The sequence below is a fragment of the Salmo salar genome, chromosome ssa03 (genome assembly GCF_905237065.1).
Source record: "Salmo salar chromosome ssa03, Ssal_v3.1, whole genome shotgun sequence".
Taxonomy (NCBI): domain Eukaryota; kingdom Metazoa; phylum Chordata; class Actinopteri; order Salmoniformes; family Salmonidae; genus Salmo; species Salmo salar.
Window position 1 is genome coordinate 36991493 of NC_059444.1, and position 26280 is coordinate 37017772.

Here is a 26280-nt window from a genome sequence, read left to right on the forward strand (position 1 = left end):
ACATATTGGTGTTGAGAACAACGCAGCGGAGGCAGCTGCGGAGTTAGGAGACAAGAAAACAGTCCTTACCTTAATTGTCTAAGAAAAGTGTGGAGAGAGGAAACCAACTGAATTAGGTCTATAATCAATAGCCTAACTGTTAAATGTGTCGGGCTTTATAAATCATCCACATAGTGTCTTCGGAAAGTATTCAGACCCCTTGACTTTTTCCACATTTTGTTACGTTACAGCCTATTTAGTGTTTACACTGTTCCAAATTGTTCGAAAAATTATATTTATAATAATAATAACCCTCTTTTCTAATCTCCTTTTTATTGTTATTATTATTATTATGATCATCATTATAATAATAAGTAATGTCATTATAATTAGTAGGCTTAGTATAGTAGTCTTGTATAACCACCATCGAGCTGTAGGCCTAAGAGCACATTCTGTTTAGTCTTAATACCGTAACTTACTTAGGTCTATATTTCAGTAGTTATATATGCTTCTGTATCAATCAGTAATGTAATGTCATCACCCAGCATATGAGTCATTCATGATTTGAAATGCAATCAAGCATTTTAGTTTAATATAAAATAAAAAATGCACACTTGAATAATTTGCGTAAATAGTAATCCATTCTATTTCGGAAAATTGCATTCAGGAATGAATGTGATTGTTATTAGTCTATGCTGTAATTAACTATTTTCCAAAAGGAAACTTTACAACAGACTCTCTAGTACGCTTGTAATTTATTTTGTGTTTACATTTTTCCAAACAGTCAGAAAAATTATATTGTAATCTAACAGCACCTGTTTGTCACACACAATATGCACGCAGCATTTGCTCCTTACATTACCTTATTTTTCTTGTTCTCCAGTACTTTCCAGGAATAGTCAAATTTATTCCACACATCTGACTTCCCCTTTACCTCCTGAGCAACCAGTAAACATTCACCTTTTTTAGTTTATTTGTCACGTCCTCTGCATCTGTCACGTTTGTCGTAGGATGAAGCGGACCAAAGTGCAGTGTGATTATCGTTCCACATATTTTATTGAACTGTGAAACTATGCAATACATACAAAATAAACTGAATAAACAAAACAACAAACCGTGATGAAGAGTTAACATACACGTACTCAAAAACAATCTCCCACAAACCCAGGTGGGAAAAACACCTACTTAAGTATGATCTCCAATTAGAGACAACGATGACCAGCTGCCTCTAATTGGATATCATCCCAAACAAAAGCGCTGAGCTGGCACCACCCTTCCTGGCTGAATGCTCAACCTAGCTCGACAAATGCGGGGCGCGGGCACAGATCACACCGGGCTGTGAATGCGCACTGGCAACACAGTGCGCATCACCGCATAACACGGTGCTTGCTTCGTCACTTGCTCCCCACGGTAAGCACGGGGAGTTCGCTCAGGTCTCCACCCTGACTCTGCCAATCTCCCCGTGTAAATTTGGGGGGCTGCCTCTCGCACTTGCCTCGTGGTCCACTGACCGGAGCCTCCTGAGACGGTCCGCGGCCCGGAGCCTCCTGGGACGGTCCGTGGCCCGGAGTCTCCAGCGACGGTCCGCGGTCCGGAGTCTCCAGCGACGGTCCGGAGTCTCCAGCGACGGTCTGCGGTCCGGAGTCTCCAGCGACGGTCCGCGGTCCGGAGTCTCCAGCGACGGTCCGCGGCCCGGAGCCTCCAGCGACGGTCGGCAGCCCAGAGCCTCCACCGATGCTGGCGTGTTCGCAGGATGAGAGGGTTCTTCGTCCTGCACCAGAGCCGCCTCCTATGCTGGCGGATCAACGGGATGAGAAGGTACTTTGTCCTGCACCAGAGCCACCACCAACACCACTAACCCTCCCTTTTGGGGGGGGGGGTACTGTCACGTCTTGACCATAGAGTGGTCTTATTTTCTATGGTAGAGATGGTCAGGACGTGACTAGGGGGTTTATCTTGTTTATTTTTCTATGTTATGTTCTAATTCCTTTTTTCTATGTTGGGGTTTTGGTATGATTCCCAATTAGAGGCAGCTGGTCATCGTTGTCTGGGGATCATATTTAACCTCTCTAGGGTATGTGGGACGAAATTGTTCCACCTACTCAACAGCCAGTGGAATCCCGTGGCGCGTTATTGAAATACCTTAGAAATGCTATTACTTCAATTTCTCAAACATATGACTATTTTACACCATTTTAAAGACAAGACTCTCGTTAATCTAACCACTCTGTCCGATTTCAAAAAGGCTTTACAACGAAAGCAAAACATTAGATTATGTCAGCTAGCATATAATGTCACATAAACCCAAACCACAGCTAAATGCAGCACTAACCTTTGATGATCTTCATCAGATGACAATCCTAGGACATTATGTTATACAATACATGCAAGTTTTGTTCAATCAAGTTCATATTTATATCAAAAACCAGCTTTTTACATTAGCATGTGACGTTCAGAACTCGCATACCCACCGCAAACTTCCGGTGAATTTACTAAATTACTCACGATAAACGTTCACAAAAAACATAACAATTATTTTAAGAATTATAGATACAGAACTCCTTTATGCAATCGCTATGTCCGATTTTGAAATAGCTTTTCGGCAAAAGCACATTTTGCAATATTCTGAGTAGATAGCCCAGCCATCACGGCTAGCTAATTTGACACCCACCAAGTTTGGCCCTCACCAAACTCCGATTTACTATTACAAAAATTTGATTACCTTTGCTGTTCTTCGTCAGAATACACTCCCAGGACTTCTACTTCAATAACAAATGTTGGTTTGGTTCAAAATAATCCATAGTTATCTTCAAATATCCTCTGTTTTGTTTGTGCGTTCAAGACACTATCCGAAGGGTAAAGAAGGGTGACGCGCCCGACGGGTTTCGTGACAAAAAAATTCTAAATATTCCATTACCGCACTTCGAAGCATGTCAACCGCTGTTTAAAATCAATTTTTATGCCATTTTTCGCGTAAAAAAGCGATAATATTCCGACCGGGAAACCCTGTTTACGTTCAAAGACAGAGAAAATAAAAACATGGTGTCGCCTCGTGCACGCACGTCAGTCTCATTGTCCTCTGATCGACCACTTACCAAATGCGCTAATGTTTTTCAGCCAGGGGCTCCAAAGACATCATTCAGCTTTTTGCCGCCTTCTGAGAGCCTATGGGAGCCGTAGGAAGTGTCATGTTACAGCAGAGATCCTCAGTTTTCAATAAAGAGAGTGAAGAAGCCCAAGAAATTGTCAGACAGGCCACTTCCTGTAAGGAATCTTCTCAGGTTTTTGCCTGCCATATGAGTTCTGTTATACTCACAGACACCATTCAAACAGTTTTAGAAACTTTAGGGTGTTTTCTATCCAAAGCCAATAATTATATGCATATTCTAGTTTCTGGGCAGTAGTAATAACCAGATTAAATCGGGTACGTTTTTTTATCCGGCCGTGTAAATGCTGCCCCCTATCCCTAACAGGTTAATGAGTTGTTTTTCCCACCTGTGTTTGTGGGAGATTATTTTGAGTTCATGCATGTAGTACCTCTTCGTCACAGTTTGTTGTTTTTGTTTATAGTTTATTATTTGTCTTGCATAGTTTCACATTAAAACGTAATATGTGGAACGATACCCACGCTGCACTTTGGTCCATTCCTACACACAATGGTGACATGCAGCTTCAGCAACATGGACAGCGGGATTAACACTGTTGATGTTTTGTGGTGGTTGCTGCAGGGAGGAGAGCGACAATGGGTGCTAGTCACCGAGTAACTCGATGCCATTTTATTTTATTTTTACACAGTGCAGCAAGTCTGGGCCCGGCCTGGCACAATCAAATCAATTGTAGTCGGACTCGCTCTAGTCATTTGTGTGTCTTCATTATTTCACCAAACAGTGCACTTAAAGCATCTGACAAGCTCAGTGTGTATAGATGATTTGATTTAAACACATAGGATGTCTATATATGGAAAAATACACTTAACATTTCGACCAATCGATTGGTCGAAAGAACAGACGACTCTCAGTCGACCAAGATTTTTTTTGTCAGGGACTGTCAGGGACTGTGGTTGTTACACAACAAAATGTAAGAGCCCGCTTGCAGTTTGCCAAAAGGCACCTTAAGGACTCTCAGACCATGAGAAACAAGATTCTCTTGTCTGATGAAGATTGAACTCTTTGGCTTGAATACCAAGCGTCACGTTTGGAGGAAACCTGGCAGCGCTCAGCACCTGGCCAATACCATCCCTATGGTGAAGCATGGTGGTGGCAGCATCATGCCTGGGCGATGTTTTTCAGTAGCAGGGATTGGGAGACTAGTCAGGATTGAGGGAAAGATGAACGGAGCAAAGTACAGAGTTCCTTGATGTAAACCTGCTCCAGAGCGCTCAGGACCTCAGACTGGGGCGAATGTTTACCTTCCAACAGGACAACGACCCTAAGCACACAGCCAAGACAAACCAGGAGTGGCTTTGGGAAAAGTCTCTGAACGTCCTTGAGTGGCCAACCCAGAGCCCGGACTTGAACCCGATCAAACATCTCTGGAGAGACCTGAAAATAGCTGTGCAGCGACGCTCCCCATCCAACCTGAAAGAGCTTGAGAAGATCTGCAAAGGAGAATGGGAGCAACTCCCCAAATAAAGGTGTGCCAAGCTTGTAGCTTCATACCCAAGAAGACTCGAGGCTGTAATCGCTGCTAACGGTGCTTCAACAAAGTACTGACTAAAGGGTTTGAGTACGTACAGTACCAGTCAAAAGTATGGATACACCTACTCATTCCAGGGTTTTTCTTAATTTTCACTATTTTCTACATTGTAGAATAATAGTGAAGACATCAAAACTATGAAATAACATATGTGGAATCATGTAGTAACCAAAAAAGGGTTAAACAAAATTCTTAAACAGATTCTTCAAAGTAGCCACAGTTTGCCTTGATGACAGCTTTGCACACTCTTGGCATTTTCTCAACCAGCTTCATGAGGTAGTCACCTGGAATGCATTTCAATTAACAGGTATGCCTTGTTAAAAATTAATTTGTGGAATTTCTTTCCTTCTTAATGCGTTTGAGCCAATCAGTTGTGTTGTGACAAGGTAGGGGTGGTAAACAGAAGATAGCCCTATTTGGTAAAATACCAAGTCCATATTATGGCAAGAACAGCTCAAATAAGCAAAGAGAAACAACAGTCCATCATTACTTTAAAACATGAAGGTCAGTCAATCCGGAAAATTTCAAGAATTTAAAGTTTCTTCAAGTGCATTTGCAAAAACCATCAAGCTCTATGATGAAACTGGCTCTCATGAGGACCGCCACAGGAAAGGAAGACCCAGAGTTACCTCTGTTGCAGAGGATAAGTTAATTAGAGTTAACTGCACCTCAGATGGCAGCGCAAATACATGCTTCACAGAGTTCAAGTAAAAAACACATCTCAACTAGGGATGCACTGATATGACATTTTTGGCCGCAACTGATATCCAATATTTTCCTTGCCAAAAACACGATACCGATAACTGATATTGAAAATTTTAGCGACCTTTTAAGCATTCTAGTACAGTTAAATAGTTGAAACACACACACACTGATCAAAAAGTTATTTTGTTGGCATTTACGTATGTCCCCATTACCAGTAAAATATAATCAAAACCATCCGTTTCCATCTTGTCCAGCTGTGTCTAACATTTCACATAAACCTGGTTTCTTGTCTGTATCGAAGAAGTGGTCCTTGTACCTATCATCGAGCATGGTGGCAACACAGTAAAAAAGCTCAGAGAGAATGCCACCAAATCGCTTGTTCACAGCCTCTAGTAGAGTACTTTTGCAAGTTTTAACCCACGGTCTGTCATCAGTTTTGTTGAGCAGGCGCTTCAATACCATGACAGAGGGTATCACGTCTGCTGCAGACACAGTTGATGAGCTTATTTCTCGAGTCAGTTGTTCGAATGGAGCTACGAGTGTGTTTATGTTTCCAAGTTTCAAATATGTTCTCAAATGCCATTGAAATGGCAGCAACGCTATGAGAACCAGCACATTCTTGAGCATGCAATATGGCTTTCCTCAGTACAAAATCCTCGTCGACCCACTGTGGGCTGACATCGTTGGTCCAAATGTCAGTTGTGAAGCTAATAGCAGTGTATAGCAAGTAGCCCATAGCAAGTAGCTCATGGATGTGTGTTTCTGTCACAACGTCCACAGAAGGTGGAACCACTCCCCGGTCGGGCGGCGGTCGGCGGTCGGCGGTCGTCGTCGCCGGCCTACTAGCTGCCACCGATCCATGTTTCATGTGTCTGTTAGTTATGTCTGTTTAGTGCGCACCTGTTTCTTGTTTGTAATTAGTGGGAGGGTATTTAGTTTGTCAATTTCTTGTTTGGAGTTGTGCGGGATTGTTTCGTGTTACGTTTTGGGTTTAGGGCTGGATTTATTTTCCTATGTGTTTGATTTACACGACGCTGATATTAGGCATTAGGGTTGCCGGGCTGAATCCCGTGTATTTTGGGTTTTGGAGCTGTTCTACCTCCTGCATGTGTTTTGCACCCTGCCTAATCGTTGTATTCACTCTGGACTTAATTAAATATTTTTCTACGGACCTTTTGTCTCCTGCGCCTGACTCACCCGTTTCCTGCTCCTTGAAAGACGTGACAGAATCCCACCACAAGATGGAGTCAGCAGGAGCCGAAGCACCATCCATGGCAGATTAAGTGTCACAACATGCCAGCCTCCTTCAACGACTGGGCACGGCCATGGATCAGGTGCTGGTCTGTTTGGAGAGCTGGGAGAGAGCTGCTCCCTCACCACCTCCAGTGCCTACTCACCACCCTGCGCCCCTACCAGTACCCACCGAACCCAACACGAGTGGGATTCGGATCATGGCTCCCAGGGAGTTCGATGCTACGGCCGCCGGGTGCAAGGGGTTTTTGTTACAATTAGATTTGTACCTGGCGACCGTTCGGCCCCTTCCCTCGGATGAAGAGAGGGTGAGCGTTCTCGTCTTATGCCTCATGGGTAGAGCCCTAGAATGGGCCAACGCAGTCTGGGATGGCCCAGACTCGGCTAGGAGCGACTACCCGGAGTTCGCCCGTCGCTTTCAGGTGGTATTCGATCATCCCCCGGAGGGCAAGGCGGCGGGTGAGCGATTATTCCACCTGAGGCAGGAGACGAGGAGCGCTCAGGACTTTGCCGTGGACTTCCAGACTCTCGCCGCTGGATCGGGGTGGAATGAGCGGGCCCTGATTGACCACTACAGATGCAGTCTTCGGGAGGACGTCCGCCGGGAGCTAGCTTGGCGGGACAATATGACCACTCTGGACCAACTTATTGATTTGTCCATCAGGCTGGACAACCTGCTAGCTGCCCGGGGGCGTTCTAGTCGGGGTCTGTTTGTTCCACCTCCCGGCCCTCCTGCTCCAACCCCCATGGAGATAGGAGGGGCGGCAGCTAGGAGGATCGGAGGGGGGGGGCTTCTCCTGCGCCCATTGTGGTCGTAGAGGGCACACTGCGGACCTGTGCTGGAGAGGTCCACCCGGGAGTTCGGATGGCAGGCAGAGCACCAAATCAACCCCCCAGGTGAGTCAGCACCAGTCACACCCAGAGCCCCCTGTCGATCATATGTACACCTCTGTTTGTTTCCCTGATTTCTCCCCTCACTTCCAGTATAAGGCACTAGTCGATTCAGGCGCAGCTGGGAGTTTTATGGACCGTGGGGTCACCACTAAGTTAGGTATTCCCCTGGTTCAGTTGGAACAACCCTTTTCTGTACACGCCCTAGATAGTCGACCACTAGGATCCGGCCAAGTGAGGGAAGTCACAGTGCCACTACTCATGGTGACGCGGGGGGGTCATGAGGAGCGTATCAGCCTGTACCTCATTGATTCCTTGGCGTTTCCGGTGGTACTGGGAATTCCCTGGCTGGCTACTCATAACCGTAATATTTCATGGAGACAGAGGGCTCTTAAGGGGTGGTCGAGGGAGTGCTCAGGCAGGTGTATAGGACCTTTTGTCTCCTGCACCTGACTCACCCGTTTCCTGCTCCTTGAAAGACGTGACAGTTTCAACACTACTGTGTAACTCCGGTAGGGCAACATCTGAAAAATAGCCCCTACTCAGTATTGTGTACCGGGGCTCAAGGTGCTCGACCAGTCGGCGAAAGCCAACATCATCCACGACAGAGAATGGTTGTCAAGGGCAATGAATTCCATTATCTTGGCATTAATGGATTTTGCCTTTGAGTTGTCTCGCTGAAGTTCTTACTCTTTCAAATGACTGCTCGACTTGAACTTGTTTAGTTGTTGGAAGCGTGCGCTTAGTTTTTTCTGCTTTTATTCTAGGTAGTCGCTGAACGTCTGGGGGTGATGCACTTTCAAATGAGTCATTAGATTTGTGGTATTGAAAGATTTCACTTTCTCCCCTCCTCGGGAAATAATAGTAGCACAAACGTTGCATATGGCCTTTTTTTTATCTTCCTTTGAAACTTCAAACTAGATCCACATTGCAGACATTGTGGGCTAGGTTAGGAATGCTGTATTTTTCATGCAGTCATTACGTCATCTACCTACGTTATATAGGTATGCACGTCACCTTTGATATCGGTTTTGCACATCGGCGTTAAACTAGACATTGGGCCGATAGCGATGTTAGCATTTTTAGCTAATATCGTCCGATTCCCGATATGCTTACCAATATATCGTGCATCCCTAATCTCAACATCAACTGTTCAGAGGAGACTGCGTGAATCAGGCCTTCATGGTCGAGTTGCTGCAAGGAAACCACTACTAAAGGACATCAATAAGAAGAGGAGACTTCCTTGGGCCAAGAAACAAGAGCAATGGACATTAGACTGGTGGAAACCTGTCCTTTGATCTGATGAGTCCAAATTTGATATTTTTGGTTCCAACCACTGTGTCTTTGTGAGTCACAGAGTAGGTGAACGAATGATCTCTGCAATATGTGGTTCCCACCGTGAAGCATGGAGGAGGAGGTGTGATGGTGCTTTGCTGGTGACACTGTCTGTGATTTATTTAGAATTCAAGGCACACTTAACCAGCATGGTTACGACAACATTCTGCAGCGATACACCATCCCATCTGGTTTCCCTTAGTGGGTCTATCATTTGTTTTTCAACAGGACAATGACCCAAAACACACCTCCAGTTTATTTTTAAAAATAATCCAAAAACCTGTTTTTGCTTTGTCATTATGGGGTATTGTGTGTAGATTGAGGGGAGGAAAAAAAACAATTTCATCCATTTTAGAATAAGGCTGTAACATAACAAAATGTGGAAAAAGTGAAGGGGTCTGAATACTTTCCGAATGCACTGTAAACTTAAGTAAGACGAGATAGTGTGTTGACGTCCAAATACTGCACATTAAAACCAAACCGCATAGGATTCAGTAGTGAGTGAGTCAGTGGATTTGCTCAGATAGCTGGCACTACAGTGAAGGCAAGCCGCTGCTCCCTCGTGTGTGAGGCTGTGCGTCTGTTTTTGAAGCATGTTATTTTTTTCACTTTATTTTTCCCCTCGGAGCGGAGCCAGTGATGTGTTCTAGTGAGAAGGACAGACAGACATATTCAGACAGACAGAAACTGCTCATCTGTGATGCCAGCCCCTGCTCTTCTGAAGGCTGTCACTCTGACGCTCCTCAGCGTTGACGTGAAAAAGAGCTTAACCACCTGCCACCTGGCTGGTGGAGTGGAAGGCGAGGCGTTACGCCGGAATGTTCCGTTGCTCACAGCCCGCTGCCTTCCTGCAGGTTTATGTGGGCTCATGAACTTAAATCCTTTTGTTCTGCCACGACAAGTGTCACCCTCATCTCCCCTCCTTATCTTCTATGCCGCTTCTCAGGGAGGCACTCTCCCTCCCTCTCTTTTTCATCCGATCCTGCGTTCTCTATATAGATTCCAGGTGTGATGTGAAAGTGTTGATGCTTTTATCCCTGCCTGGCCCGAAGAGCTGTCCTCCTCCTTCCTGTGTGCCTCTTAGCATAAGTGGTTGCTTTTAGAAAAGACTCCCCTATTACATTTTTAACAAGTCCTCCTCAGTCTTCAGAGTCGTGGCTCCAAAAATTGCAAATTATGCAGGCGCAAAGGTAGGAGCTCAGTGATTATCAGAGGGAGGAAGGAGCAATTTGTCAGTTGAAAGCAAATGTGACTTCCTAGAGCAGTTTCTTAAAGAACAGTTCTCCAATAGACTGGCCTTAACTGGCCTGGGAACTGTGCTCTGACCTGCCAGGAGGATTTGTATGAGAGATATAAATCAAATCAAATTTTATTGGTCACATACACATGGTTAGCAGATGTTAATGCGAGTGTAGCGAAATGCTTGTGCTTCTAGTTCTGACCGTGCAGTAATATCTAACAAGTAATCTAACAATTTCACAACAACTACCTTATACACACAAGTGTAAAAGAATGAATAAGAATATGTACATATAAATATATGGATGAGTGATGGCTGTGCGGCATAGGCAAGATGCAGCAGATGGTATACAGATGGAGTACAGTATATACATAAGAGATGAGTAATGTAGGGTATGTAAACATTATATAAAGTGGCATTGTTTAAACTGACTAGTGATACATTTATCACATCCAATTTTTTATTACTAAAATGGCTAGAGATTTGAGTCAGTATGTTGGCAGCAGCCACTCAATGTTAGAGATGGCTGTAACAGTCTGATGGCCTTGAGATAGAAGCTGTTTTTCAGTCTCTCTGCCCCAGCTTTGATGTACCTGTACTGACTTCGCCTTCTGGATGATAGCGGGGTGACCAGGCAGTGGCTCGGGTGGTTGTTGTGCTTGATGATCTTTTTGGCCTTCCTGTGACATCGGGTGGTGTAGGTGTCCTGGAGGGCAGGTAGTTTGCTTGTGATGCCTTGTGCATACCTCACTACCCTCTGGAGAGCCTTACGGTTGTGGGCGGAGCAGTTGCCGTACCAGGAGGTGATGCAGCCCGACAGGATGCTCTCGATTGTGCATCTACAAAAGTTTGTGAGTGTTTTTGGTGACAAGCCAAATTTCTTCAGCCTCCTGAGATTGAAGAGGCGCTGTTGTGCCTTCTTCACCACGCTGTCTGTGTGGGTGGACCATTTCAGTTTGTCCGAGAGTCCAGGACCCTGTCAGAGAGTCCAGGACCCAGTTGCACAGGGTGGGGTTGAGACCCAGGATCTCGAGTTTGGAGGGTACTATGGTGTTAAATGCTGAGCTGTAATCGACTGTGTGAATCAGGCCTTCATGGCCGAATTGCTGCAAAGAAACCACTACTAAAGGACACCAATAATAAGAAGAGACTTGCTTGGGCCAAGAAACACTAGCAATGGACATTAGACCAGGGGAAATTTGTCCTTTGGTCTGATGAGTCCAAATTTGATATTTTTGGTTCCAACCGCCGTATCTTTGTGAGACACGGTGTGGGTGAATGGATGATCTCTGCATGTGTTTTTCCCACCGTAAAGCATGGAGGAGGTGTTGGGGTGCTTTGCTGGTGACACTTTCTGTGATTTATTTAGAATTCAAGACACACTTAACCAGCATGGCTACCACAGCATTCTGCAGCGATACGCCATCCCATCTGGTTTGGGTTTAGTGGGACTATCATTTGTTTTTCAACTGGACAATGACCCATCACCTCCAGGCTGTGTAAGGGCTATTTTACCAAGAAAGAGAGTAATGGAGTGCTGCATCAGATGACCTGGCCCCCACAATCCCCCGACCTCAACCAAATTGAGATGGTTTGGGATGAGTCAGAGGAAAAGCAGCCAACAAGTGCTCAGCATATGTGGGAACTCCTTCAAGACTGTTGGAAAAGCATTCCAGGTGAAGCTGGCTGAGAGAATGCCAAGAGTGTGCAAAGCTGTCATCAAGGCAAAGGGTGGCTATTTGAAGAATCTCAAATATAAAATAAGTTTAACACTTTTTTGGTTACTACATGATTCCATATGTGTCATTTCATAGTTTGGACATCTTTGGACTATTATTCTACAATGTAAAAAGTAGTAAAAATAAAGAAACACTTGAATGAGTAGCTGTTCTAAAACTTTTGACCAGTAGTATATTTAACTTTCATTTAACATGGAAGATATATTGACACCTAGGTCTCTTTTCCAAATGTGCCCTGTATAATGCAATATATAAACACAAGACATGTGGGATATATATCTCACACACACTCTCACACATTAAAATGCAACAATACAGTCATGGTAAGCACAAATTGTCACACCCTGATCTGTTTCAAATGTCTTTGTGATTGTCTCCACCCCCCTCCAGGTGTCACCCATCTTCCCCATTATCCCCTGTGTATTTATACCTGTGTTTGTTTGCCTCTTGCCAGTTCATTTTGTTTGTAAAACCTACCAGCGTTTGTTTCCCTACTCCTGCCTGTTTCTTGCTCCTGTTTTCTAGTCCTTCCTGGTTTTGACCGTTCTGCCTGCCCTGACGCTGAAACTGCCTGCTGTTTTGTACCTTACCCCCCCCCCCCCCCCCCCCTTACTGGATTATTGACCCCTGCCTGCCTTGACCTGTCATTTGCCTGCCGCTGTTATTGTAATAAACTTTTGTTACCTCGACACAGTCTGCATCTGGGTCTTACCTAAACATAAAACATTACAAATCACCCACATAGTTACATTCCTCCACAAATAAGTTACCAATAAATATACTGCTCAAAAAAATAAAGGGAACACTTAAACAACACATCCTAGATCTGAATGAAAGAAATAATCTTATTAAATACTTTTTTCTTTACATAGTTGAATGTGTTGACAACAAAATCACACAAAAATAATCAATGGAAATCCAATTTATCAACCCATGGAGGTCTGGATTTGGAGTCACACTCAAAATTAAAGTGGAAAACCACACTACAGGCTGATCCAACTTTGATGGAATGTCCTTAAAACCTGTTGGGGCTAGGGGGCAGTATTGAGAATTTTGAAAAAAATATGTGCCCATTTGTAACTGCCTCCTACACATACTCAGAAGCTAGGATATGCAAATTATGAATATATTTGGTTAGAAAACACTGAATTTTCGAAAACTGTTTGAATGGTGTCTGTAAGTATAACAGAACTCATATGGCAGTCAAAACCCTGAGACAAATTCTAACAGGAAGTGGATATCTGATGTGTTGAATTACTTTTAAGCCTATGCCATTGAAACACACAGGGACTTATTCATCATTTAGCACTTCCTACGCCATCCACTAGATGTCAACAGTCTTTACAAAGTGGTTTGAGTCTTCTACTGTGAAAACTGACCGAACGAGAGGCCTGGTAAGTTGGTCATAAGCGGATGGCCTATACTGCTATGGCGCGCGAGTGCATGTTTGGATACTCTCGTTCCAATACGTTTTAAAAGAGAATGCAATCGTCCGCCTTGAATATTATTGAAGGTCTGATTGAAAAAGGCCCTAATGATTTATGCTATACAACGTTTGACATGTTTGAACGAACGTAAATATTTTTTTCCCCTCTTTGGTGAAGACAAGTCCGGCGGGCGACGTTCATGTTTTTGAGTAGCCTACAGGACGCGCTAACAACACGGAGCTTTTTGGACATAAATTATGAGCTTTTTCGAACAAAACTACATTTGTTATGGACCTGGGATTCCTGGAAGTGCCTTCTGATGAAGATAATCAAAGGTAAGGGAATATTTACATAGTATTTTTGATTTTAGATCTTTCCAACATGGTGCCTAGTCTGTATCGCCAAGCCTATTTTTCTGAGCACAGCACCTCGTTTATTGCAAAGTGGGATTTTCCCAGTAAAGTTATTTTTAAATCTGGCAATGCGGTTGCGTTCACGAGATGTTAATCTATAATTCTTTGAATGACAATATAATATTTTACCAATGGTTTCGAATAGTAATTATTTAATTTGTTGTGCTGATTGACTGGCGGTATTGGAGGGAAAATATTTTCTCAACATCAACGCCATTGTAAAATGCTGTTTTTGGATATAAATATGAACTTGATAGAACAAAAAATGCATGTATTGTCTAACATAATGTCCTAGGAGTGTCATCTGATGAAGATTGTCGAAGGTTAGTGCATAATTTTAGCTGGTTTTCTGCTTTTGGTGACGCCTGTCTTTGCATTGACAAAACATTACATACAGCTATTTTCAATGTACTGTCCAAACATAATCTAACTTTATGCTTTCGCCGTAAATACTTTTTGAAATCGGACAACGTGGTTAGATTAAGGAGATGTGTATCTTTCAAAGGGTGTAAGATAGTTGTATGTTTGAGAAATTTGAATTATGACATTTAATTGTTTTCAAATTTGGCGCCCTTGATATTTCACCTGCTGTTGATAGGGTGTACCAGGGGTGGGACGCTTGTGTGTGTGGCCTCCACGTGCCTGTATGACCTCCCTACAACGCCTGGGCATGCTCCTGATGAGGTGGCAGATGGTCTCCTGAGGGATCTCCTCCCAGACCTGGACTAAAGCATCCGCCAACTCCTGGACAGTCTGTGGTGCAACGTGGCGTTGGTGGATGGAGCGAGACATGATGTCCCAGATGTGCTCAATTGGATTCAGGTCTGGGGAACGGGCGGGCCAGTCCATAGCATCAATGCCTTCCTCTTGCAGGAACTGCTGACACACTCCAGCCACATGAGGTCTAGCATTGTCTTGCATTAGGAGGAACCCAGGGCCAACCGCACCAGCATATGGTCTCACAAGGGGTCTGAGGATCTCATCTCGGTACCTAATGGCAGTCAGGCTACCTCTGGCGAGCACATGGAGGGCTGTGCGGCCCCCCAAAGACATGCCAGCCCACACCATGACTGACCCACTGCCAAACCGATCATGCTGGAGGATGTTGCAGGCAGCAGAACGTTCTCCACGGCGTCTCCAGACTCTGTCACGTCTGTCACATGTTCAGTGTGAACCTGCTTTCATCTGTGAAGAGCACAGGGCGCCAGTGGCGAATTTGCCAATCTTGGTGTTCTCTGGCAAATGCCAAACGTCCTGCACGGTGTTGGGCTGTAAGCACAACCCCCACCTGTGGATGTCGGGCCCTCATACCACCCTCATGGAGTCTGTTTCTGACCGTTTGAGCAGACACATGCACATTTGTGGCCTGCTGGAGGTCATTTTCTTCTGCTTCTCCTGCTCCTCCTTGCACAAAGGCGGAGGTAGCAGTCCTGCTGCTGGGTTGTTGCCCTCCTACGGCCTCCTCCACGTCTCCTGATGTACTGGCCTGTCTCCTGGTAGCGCCTCCATGCTCTGGACACTACGCTGACAGACACAGCAAACCTTCTTGCCACAGCTCGCATTGATGTACCATCCTGGATGAGCTGCACTACCTGAGCCACTTGTGTGGGTTGTAGACTCCGTCTCATGCTACCACTAGAGTGAAAGCACCACCAGCATTCAAAAGTGACCAAAACATCAGCCAGGAAGCATAGGAACTGAGAAGTGGTCTGTGGTCCCCACCTGCAGAACCACTCCTTTATTGGGGGTGTCTTGCTAATTGCCTATAATTTCCACCTGTTGTCTATTCCATTTGCACAACAGCATGTGAAATGTATTGTCAATCAGTGTTGCTTCCTAAGTGGACAGTTTGATTTCACAGAAGTGTGATTGACTTGGAGTTACATTGTGTTGTTTAAGTGTTCCCTTTATTTTTTTGAGCAGTGTACTTTAAATTGCCCGAACGGTACCAGAACATCAAGATTAAATGTATTTAGAATTTTGTTCAGGAACACGGTGCATGAAACTAAAAGCAGATTTGCATAGTTTTGTCTGTAATAAAGCTCTTTTGTGAGGAAAAACTCATTCTGATTAGCTGGGCCTGGCTCCCAAGGCCCAGCCTTGACTGCGCCCCTTGACTGCGCCCCTGCCCAGTCAAATGTCATCCATAGATTAGGGGCTAATGAATTTATTTCAATTGACTAGGCTCCCAGTCCCTGCCACTGAAAAACATCCCCACAGCATGATGCTGCCACCACCATGCTTCACCGTAGGGATGGTGCCAGGTTTCCTCCAGACGTGACGCTTGGCATTCAGGCCAAAGAGTTACATTTTGGTTTCATCAGACCAAAGAATCTTATTTCTCATGGTCTGAGAGTCCTTTAGGTGACTTTTGGCAAACTCCAAGCGAGCTGTTTTGCCTTTTACTGAAGAGTGGCTTCCGTCTGGCCACTTTACCATAAAGGCCTGATTCGTGGAGTTCTGCTTATTGTTCTCCCATCACCACAGAGGAACTCTAGAGCTCTGTCAGAGTGACCAAGGCCCTTCTCCCCCAATTGCTCAGAGGCAGATTGTTTGAGTCTTTGATATTTATTGTAATCCAAAAGGTCACCCTTCCCCAGATCTGTGCCTCGACACAATCCTGTCTCGGCACTCTCCGGACAGTTCCTTCGACCTCATGGCTTGGTTTTTGCTCTGACATGCAATGTCCAAGTCAAACAAGCATGTTTTCCCCGTGCTCCTGCCTTTTCTATTCTCTTTTGCTAGTCCTCCCGGTTTTGACCCTTGCCTGTTTTCTGGACACTGACCATTTTGCCTGCCCTGACCTCGAGCCTGTCTGCCACACTGTACCTCCTGGACTCTGAACTGGTTTTGACCTTTTGCCTGTCCATGACCGTTCTCTTGCCAACCCCTTTTGGATTATTAATAAATATCAAATACTCAAACCATCTTCCTCCAGTGTCTGCATCTGGGCCTCGCCTTGTGCCCTTATAAAAATAACCCACCAACATCTGTTGAAGTGTTCATGCTAGAGACACCAAACCAACTTTTCCATGTTAAGGCTATCCAATAAATCAGCCAATTAATCAATACATTTGTAAATCTACCAACTTTTTCCAACTATAACCAGACACTACCATTACTATAACTTATTTCAAAACCATAAATACTTTAAAACAATCTAGCAAGCACACCATATTGTCTTCAAGAAATGTACTTTTCTAGTTAGAAAATGTACATCAAATTTCAAAATTTTTGAGAGCCATCTATGCATTAATGAATCAATCATAAAATCTAACTACATAATGGAAATAATGTTTTTGAATGGTAAATCTCTATTGATTAACTGTGTAAATCAAGATGTAGTCTAGGCCTATTCACAATACAGGCGAATTAATGCATATTCAATAGGAGTATGTTTATACATTGAGTTGAACTTGTTTTGGTTGATTTCACGGATATACAGATGATAAACAATCTATTTCTCAGTGTTTTCCACTAGCGCCGGTTACACACACATTTTCATCCGGGTAGTTTTTCCACTTAAATTAACTTGGCCACTTTTTAACAATTCGCAAGTCAGAAAAAAATTCAGCTGCGGCTCTCTCGCTACAATGAACCATATGAATTAACTATGCTACTTTTAAATTCGGGACGACCTCTCCCGCTAGAATGAACGATAGGCATATGCATCTTCTAGCCATCTATTGATAGGACAGACACCTGTCAGTCTGCTGTCTGTTCCGCCTTCCGGTACCTTAGTGTGTGTTGTGTACAGTGTGGTTGCAGGCTAATTTATTTTCACGTAGGAAGAGAGCATGAAGCTCCTTCATCGTCTGTGAGTCAATTTGCACGTCCTGTATAATGTGGTAACGAGTCGAAATCCGCTAAGCCTATTGTTTCTGGCACCATTTATTCAATTTGGCGTGTTTCATATTCAGCCACGAAGTGCTGGCGTATAGGCTTACTGTGATTTGATTGACGAACAGGAAGCTTGACTAGTTTATAAACGGTGTCGAATTGACTGAATAAAGTCAATTTCATATCGTCGCCATTCATACATCATACAACGTAGTTATATGTCCATGGTATTGCACCGCGACAAGTCAACTAAAGAGCTAGTTAGTATTTTCGGTATGAAGTCAATCATGACTTGCCAGACAATGACGTTAAAGTGAGTGACTCGTCAGTAGCCTACCGAATCGCATCTGTAAGAGCCGTTCATTTGGCTCCACAATTTGCATACTAATACGCTTTTTGGCGATTATCTGCAGATACATTATGAAAACGTTCAATGAAGATAGTGAATCATCCTCACTGCAGAAACAATAGTTAGGCTAGTGGAGCGATATCCCCACTCTGGTCGAAAATATGATAAAAGAAAACAATTGTTTTAAAAGCTAATAATACTATATGGTATTTTATAAGATATTGATATAGGTCTACTAATTTAATCAAAGTGTTGACAATGGAGTAGTAAACTGCTGCTTTCTGTGTAGCAAAGCCCATGTTTAACACTTGCATCATTCCTCAATCATACCTGTAGTGCAGATAGCTGACAAAAGGCCTCTTAAAAGGAACCTTGAAGTCTGTTGAAGTTAGCAGACTCTTACAAGGTTCTTTATGAAGAAATCTGTGGGTTAGCTAAACACATTTTCCATTTTTTTTAAATGACATGTTGAAATTGCAGACATGTTGCAGACAGTTGAGTTGCAGACATGTTGAAATTATTTGATTTAACTGACACGCATTTGTCTCTTCTCTTAACACATATGGGCCCAAAACCTAATTGAGCATCTGTTCTGTTTTATTTTAGTCCCATTTTTCCATTAGATAAAGAGCCCAACACACAATTTGTTTGATTTTAAATTTAACCTTAATAATAATTTGGCCTATTTACTTAATTTTTCTGTTTTAATAAAACACTTCATTTGAAGAACAAACATACTGTAATTGTGGCAATTCATATCTTGCTGTAAAATACTTTAACCTCAACAGAAGACCGGTTAAATGTAAAAGAAAAAAAAACAAAAAAGGTTTAATGTTCTCTTAGAAAATAGCCATGATCATATATAGGTCTAGATGATATCCCCTAAAACTAACAATACACTGAATGTATACATTTCCAGTCATTTTAAATTGTAAACACGATGCCACAACACATTTTTTTAAATCTGGGTGGGAAACTCAATCATTTCAGTGTGTTTCAGATGGAATCAAGGCAGTAGAATGTAACAGAGGACACCAAAATAAAGCAGGTTTGGCCAAAAAAACATTTTACGTTTTGTCATTTTTCTTTTTCAGAGGGGGGGTTACGGGTACAAAAACAATCATATAAATGCATACAAAGATAACCCATCCACCCGCCCTCCCGCTTCCCACCAATGTTCTCTCTAAGCTGCGCATGTGCAGCCCATGCAGAGAAGCAGCGGATTGAACTTCACTCAACTTTCTTCACACTAGTTTTTTCCTTTAGTTAGCACTATCAACGTTTCGCTCTACTGTGGGAATTGTGTTCGAATAAAAACAGTATTAGCCACTTTCAATGTAACATACCGAAACAAAACAAACTATGCAAGATTTAGTATGCAAAACTAACTGCGAGAGATTTTCTTGTAGGTAGAGCATATTGGAGTAGGATTCTATTGCTTTGACAGGCATGACTCAGGCCTGTACTCAGACCGGTGCGCCATAACCAATCAGAGCTGCATTAAGCCAATGTGCCATATATGGATCTGTGCCATTCACTTTGAACTGGACTGTGTTTATAGCATGAGTGGTTGTGAGTAGATGTGTTTGTTTTGATATCAAAGTGAGAGCTGCATGTATCCACCTGTGCACATTTGTTCATATTCTTTGCTAGTTAGTGAGTTATTAGCCCAGTTATTTCTAGTCAACAATTGGGGAGTGATTGATTCCTACAAGAGCACAAAATGTGTGCATTTCTATCCATCTTTGAAAAGCAAGTCAGGTAAAGAGCTTTTTTTAGTCTTAAAGGGGCAGTGTTGTATTTTGAGACAGTCTTGAGTAAGCCAAGTAGACAATAGGCAAAGGGTAGTGTAATTTGTCTGTTTCTCTAATAATGGTATGAGAATAATGATGCATTTTATTTTGTAAAGTGGTTTCTTGCATCAAACCCAACATTTTCAGTCACCTTGTCTGAAGGACAAGTGGATAACCAGGTTAATGTCATGTTATTTTCTTCTCTAAAGTCTCATGGAATGTAGGCTTACATTGAACACCACACATTGGCTGCTATTGACAGAACTAGTACCAAACCGTTGTTCTAGTTTCGGTATACCGTGCAACACTAGCCTGTGTGTGCGATCCACAATTCTCACAGGTTGACGTTGTGATGGTGTTGAGATAAACAGGCCTTTCCCTTCCTGATTCATCATCTGTAGGTTGGCTCTCTGGTGGAAGAACACAACACAGGCTGGTGGTGCCAGTCACTCTGCCACTGCGTCACTGTGATCAAGCCCTCTGCGAGTCACGTTGGGGAACAAACTGTCTCACAAGTCATCCTTGCAGATACACCAGCCTCCATTATGACTGTGTGTGTGCATGCTTGTGTAATACCCTTGTTAGAACCAAATATTTTGTTTATTTGTTATAATTAACTGGTGATGTTTAAGTGAATAGGTTGGTTTACTTTTAAGTTTAAGTTTTGACCAATAAGGTCGCTTGTTAAACTGTGGCTAATGGGAGAGTTGACCTGGTTAACGGGAGGCCTGGGAAAAAAAGAGAGGGAGTGAGAAGTTGAGAAAAGGATGGACATTACATTATGACCGTTGGTGAAGAAAAATTATAAAAGAAGACGATAAAAATAGAACAAAACCCATACCTACCGAGTTTTGAAGGGAAATACCGATTTTATTTTCTAAGAGAGTTGTTATGATTTTGTTAAGAAAGACTTAGTAAAGACTGAAGCTACCGTCTCGTCGTGGAGGTATTTGACAGCCTTGAGGTTAGCCTAGCATCATGTGAAACCGAGAGAGAATTGCTTGGGAAAGATGAATGAGTTCATGTTCCCATGGGATATCGGTTACTGCTAAAGAGTACTGTCTGCATTGATAGCTGTGCTTGCTGTGGATCTTGTGAGGAAATCTGCACAGAACTGCCATAGTTCACTGAGGGAATATCTTTGAGTAGTGCGTAACCACAACGGTGGGGTGCGTCTGGACTTTATGTGTGTCGTCATTTTTTTGGAGCTCCAACGTGCATTGAAAATGTAATAATACATATCTTGAACCTTATGTATGTTGCCTTGGTGGAGTCATTTCCTGTTTCAATTTCATTTAATTCATGGGAAAGTATATCCTTATACAATAACACAAATCTATAATCATTCCATCTGAAGTTAATACCCTATTTGTCATCACCCTAGATAGTTTACAATAGGGATTCTTATTTGAGATGTCCTTCTCACCTAACATCCCATGCTGTTGAGATATTCTACGTAAATTAATATCGTGAGAGTCAAATTCGAGCCTGGTGAGAGGGTTACACTTGCATTATCAAGTCTAGCTTATGTGAGTGGGCGAGTGTAAACATGAATATAGTTGTTATTGTGTGGATGTTGTTCTTTGGCCATCGCTTTCTCTGTCTTTCCTCTGAGTTCCGAGGTCAGGTCACCTGCTTGGACCAGGTATGGGTCGATAATTAATTTGGATGTGTTGGGAGGGATCAATAAGGCCTGGAGCAGTTCCCCGGGGAGGAAGGGAGGACAGACAGGCAGTGTGTCAGGGTGCGCCTCATCAGCAGGTTTTGCTGGGCTTGGTTTACTCAGAGAGGATGCAGCTGTTCACATTCCCTCTGGAGGGCACCGCACCGCACTGTGTTTGTGGATCTATTATGTGTGTTGTGTGTGTGTGTGTGTGTGTGTGTGTGTGTGTGTGTGTGTGTGTGTGTGTGTGTGTGTGTGTGTGTGTGTGTGTGTATACACCTTCTCAATTTCCCTGACAAAGTTCAACACCTGAGTCAGAATTCATGAAGCCTGTGCAACGAACCTTGCTGCTTTCTTACCTTGCTATACTCTCCGCCCCTCCCTGAATGTCAGATGGTACAGACTGACTCCTGTCTCCTTCCTCTTTAGGGCTGTACTACGTGGACTCGGAGGGGAACCGTGTGTGTGGGGACCTATTTGCGGTGGGCTCTGGCTCCAGGTATGCGTATGGAGCGGTGGACAGCGGGCTGAGACAGGGTATGTCTGTAGAGGAGGCGTGCGAGCTGGTCCGCAGAGCCATCTACCAGGCCACGTACTGAGATGCTGATAGCGGAGGACAGGTCAACCTGAACCAGGAAGACATATTGAAGCTGCACCACCAATAGCAGGAACAGAACATATAGAGAGGGGAAGGAGGGATGGATGAAGAATTGTAAAAATCAGGGAAGGTTGATAATGATATAGCGGCAATGTTTTTTTTTCGTTTGGATTCATTTCACGAACAGTTTGCTGCAGTTCCCACACACAACGTGTTTCATAAAGGGGGTGCCGTTTTCTAGTGAAGAGGCTGATGAGTCAAATCCGTCTCACTCAGTGTAGGAATAGTCTGCATCTCTTACAATGTTACAGATCTACATTCTAACAAAAACTGGAAAAGCAAATCTTTTCTCAATAAACCCTGTGATGTTTTTTCAAACATGAAATGTGTTTTTATTTGATTCAAGTCCTCTTGTTTTTCCTCCTGTGTTTACTCTAGATGTGTATTTTATTCATACACACAACACATTCTCACTTCTGTCATTTGATCTTATTCCTCTGTTCTCCATCCCTTGATATAGCTCCCTTCCCCATTTTCTGTTGGTATTTTGTCATCTGCATCTGTTGAGATCCTGACATATTCTGTTCCTCAACCTACAGGCATAGCTCTAACCCTGCTCTGTGATCATTGGGGAGTAGCTGCAGTGTTTACCTTTCAACTATAGGAGTTGCTAATTACATATCTATCACTAATTGTGCTTCCTGTGTGGAAAACGGTATATTTTCCCCCTCACTTAACTTCCCCTCCAATGGTTTTATATATATTTTTTTCATTAATTGGAAGGGAAATGTATTTTTTTATTTCTCTCCGACACACTTAGCTTCTCAATGCTAATGTTATATGCCGCTCTGTCACTGTGCTTTACAATGTAATGATCTGCGCGGGGCTGTGTGAGCCCCTTCAGTGGTTTTATGGCGGGAAATAAACACTAATAAAAGCGATTGGTAGCCGTCTAAGCCCCTGCACCTTCCAGCCATGGTTAAAAACTAGTTTCACAGGTGGATAGTTAGCAGATGGAATATAAATGGGATTTCAATAAATGTAAATGAGCCTTCCTTTCCAGCTCTCTGCGCTGAGTAAATGAAGAGATGAGAATTACACCATGGTGGACCCACACAATCACAATGGCAAGCTGGAATCATACAGAGCACTTAACTTACTGGTAAGTAGACCACTTTGATATGACACTGAAAGGTAATGTGGGTATAGCCTATTTTAAGGATAAGTGCAGGATTTATAATACATGATTTGAGTATTAAACTAATGTTGGTCTTCTCTTTCGAGCATGATGAACTTTCTTCTATGGAAGAACAGGAATGGAACGCTTATACAACCTGCAGCCAGCCATGACCAGAGGTCTTCACCCATGGTGTAGGGCCATTTGGCTCTCAATGTCTTGACATTTTTCAGTGTCACTACGTCCGTTATGATTTGCTCTCTCTCTACTCTCACAATGCTTTAAAATCGACTACTGGATTGTGACATCGGGGGATGGCGTGACAAATGGTGAAAACAACATTGTTTGAACCTAAATGAGAGCGAGTGTTTAGAAAAAGACCAGCTGGCGATATTGGAAGGTGCCAGCATGATGATTTTCAGTGTCAGAAAATAACCTCTGTGCCCACGTTATACCATCTGTCAGGTGGTCATATGTGATTTTGGTCTCAGCCACTCGATCTGATTAAGGCCAAGGCTCCTGGGGGAGGCGAGTCTTGGATGAGCACAGATCCACTTCAAACTTCATGTTTATCTAAAACCGTTATCCCATTGAAGGTGTGAGCTCAGAGATCAAATTGAAAAACACAAAGATACGAGTGTGTGCCGTCGGTGATGATTGAGTGTACCAGAGTAATAGCTATTAATTTCTCTCATCCTGGATGCTGTACGTACATCAACAAAACAAATGAGAAGTGTTATTTGGCTGAGGTAATGTTTCAGTGCGCGCTGTCTCGTGTCCATCCCGAAGGCTCTTGGGGCGTCGTGTAATCAGCGTGCTCGAGTCCTTAAACGCGTGCCAGTTTCGAGGGATAATTGTGTTCGTGCTTTTTTGCGCATCCCTATCATCGGTCGCGCAAGAGGCTGCTGCTCTCGCCTCATTTGAGAGGTGCCGTTTTTCATTCCTCTGGGCTCGGCAGCGGCGGCTGCTGCTGCGCGGTGTCCTCGAGCCTGTTTTTCCCCTCTCCTGGTTTTGGCAATGGCTTTCCCATCAATTAATTTGGCTGCACGAATGAATAAAGCCTCACTGAGAAAACATTGGCGGCCTCTATGTGTAGTCTGACAGTTCTGGTCCATTCTCGAGTCAGTCCTTGTCCTTTCTAGGCACTTATAGTGTGTTGCTGCCTCACTTGCTGCTGCATGTTGTTTTTGATGATGGTGATAGTGATAATGATAGCTCCACTATTAGCATAGCGTGTCCCAGAGGAGCCCCGGGGCTCAGGGCTGTTTGGCCCTTGTCATGAAACCTGACTGTATAAATGTGGCATGTCTGTTTGTTTTATCGTCAGCTGCATAAGGGCCTCCCAGGCAAACAGACACAGGGTCAAAAGAAGCCGCTAAAGACATAGCAGTAAGAGCGATGGTCTCTGCCATGGCCAGTCCACTTACTCCTATGTGGCACTTGTTTTCATTGCTGTTGTCCTTTAATATGTGGTGACCATCATGCCCTGTAGGACTGGAGAGTGGATTGCATCTTGATGGTGGTTGTTTTTTTCAGGGTATCAAGAGAATTTTGAGAGCCTGCTGGTTTTAGTGCTTGGTATTGTTTGTATGTACTAACATTTGTCAGGATGACACATCATTTAAGTTGTTGTGTGTCTGACCTTGTATGTGGGGGTGTGCACCAAATTCAAATCTCTTTTTAGAATTGTGTATATGCTACATGGCAGTGTGGTGTACGGAGCACCATGTATCCATGTATCCAACATCAAATGACTAGTTTATGACATACACGATTAAATGATTTCAGTTTAGATTCATCACATCATCGGCTGTACTCGTTATGGAAATAGGCTAGCTCTCTGCCTGCATGTATCTGGGGGAAGTAAAGTGTTTTTGGAGGTTTGAAATTTCTCGAAGGACTGCAGGGTTTTTGACATTCATTGCCAGGACTCTGCAGACCCAGCTCAGCCAGAGCCAGACTCTGCAGCGAGGCGTGAAGTCCTCTCTCTTCTCCTAGATTTCCACTTAATCTCCCCCAGGGCGACCTCGGCCCATCGCCCACCCCCCCTCCACCAACCCCGCAGGTCCATTCAGGCCCAGCCCGATCAATGCCATCTCCCTCTGGCCTGAACGCCCGCCCAGTACACCAGTGGAAGGGGAGGCATTAATTAAACACCTCAGAGCTCATTACTCAGGCCCAGCCCCTCGGCTTCCTGCCTGTTTACTGACTCTGCAATTGTAATTCAGGCTGGAAGTGGATGTGAGGGTAATGAGAGAGGAGGGGAGGACGCCATTGACAGATGATCCGGAGGGATGGACGTGGCAATGGCGCTGCCGACTAACACAGGCTCTAGTGGCTCAGACGGCGTGATTGACAGATGTTCTAGGGTTCTGTGTATGTACCCACTCACACAGAAAGTAATATATGATAATGTATGGCACCCTACTCCCTATATAGCGCACTACTTCTGGTCAAAAGTAGTGCACTATACAGTGTAGGGAATAGGGTGCCGTTTGAGACGCAGCCTATGACTGTTCTACGAGGCAGACATCCGGTAACTTATAGAAGGACCAAGTTAGCAGATCTGGAGAGCTTAAATTGCAGTGTGTGTCCTACATTGACTCTGTGTCTGACACTCTAATGATACTAAACAGTAATGAATGAATAATGACGGACTCCATGGCTATTCTAAATAATACAAAGTTCCCATAGAGGAGTCAAATAATGGAACACCCAACATTATCCATGGTAGGGATTGCAACAAAAAAAAGGAAAACAATAAAATACAATTGACAAAGAAACTAACTACAAATACACTACCATTCAAGATAGGGAATGTTGTAAAATAATTTGTATTCGACTTTCTATTAATAGTATTTATAAATAGATAAAAGACAGCATTAGAAGAAAGGGTAATTATTGAAATAATACATCTTCAAATATATGGAACTGGAACAGAAAAGTACTCAAAAGCCTAAAATAAGGTAGGAATCAACATGGTACGGATAAAAAGACAGAAAACAGAGGACATAGAAGCCAGAGTATGTGTGTATGTGCAGGTGTATTGTGATAGAAGGTGGGGTGTGTGTTGTTGTGTTTGGAAAAGTGACTGCAAAAGGAAAATGGTTGCAAATGCCAGAGCCCATGTGTGTCTGCGATCGGGAGTTGTGACAGAGAGAGCTTTCAATTTTCTGCGGATATGG

The 26280-nt window shown here is 43.6% G+C and overlaps 1 protein-coding gene across 1 annotated transcript in view; it reads left to right on the plus strand.

Annotated features, from left to right (window-relative positions):
* The window catches only part of psmb5 (proteasome 20S subunit beta 5), a 29764-nt gene extending 7492 nt beyond the window's left edge, over positions 1-22272 (plus strand). Inside the window, 1 exon segment of the mRNA XM_045716034.1 lies at positions 21750-22272. Within this exon segment, the coding sequence (XP_045571990.1) occupies positions 21750-21919 (170 nt within the window). The 3' untranslated portion in view covers positions 21920-22272.
* Positions 22273-26280: the final 4008 nt, after the last annotated feature.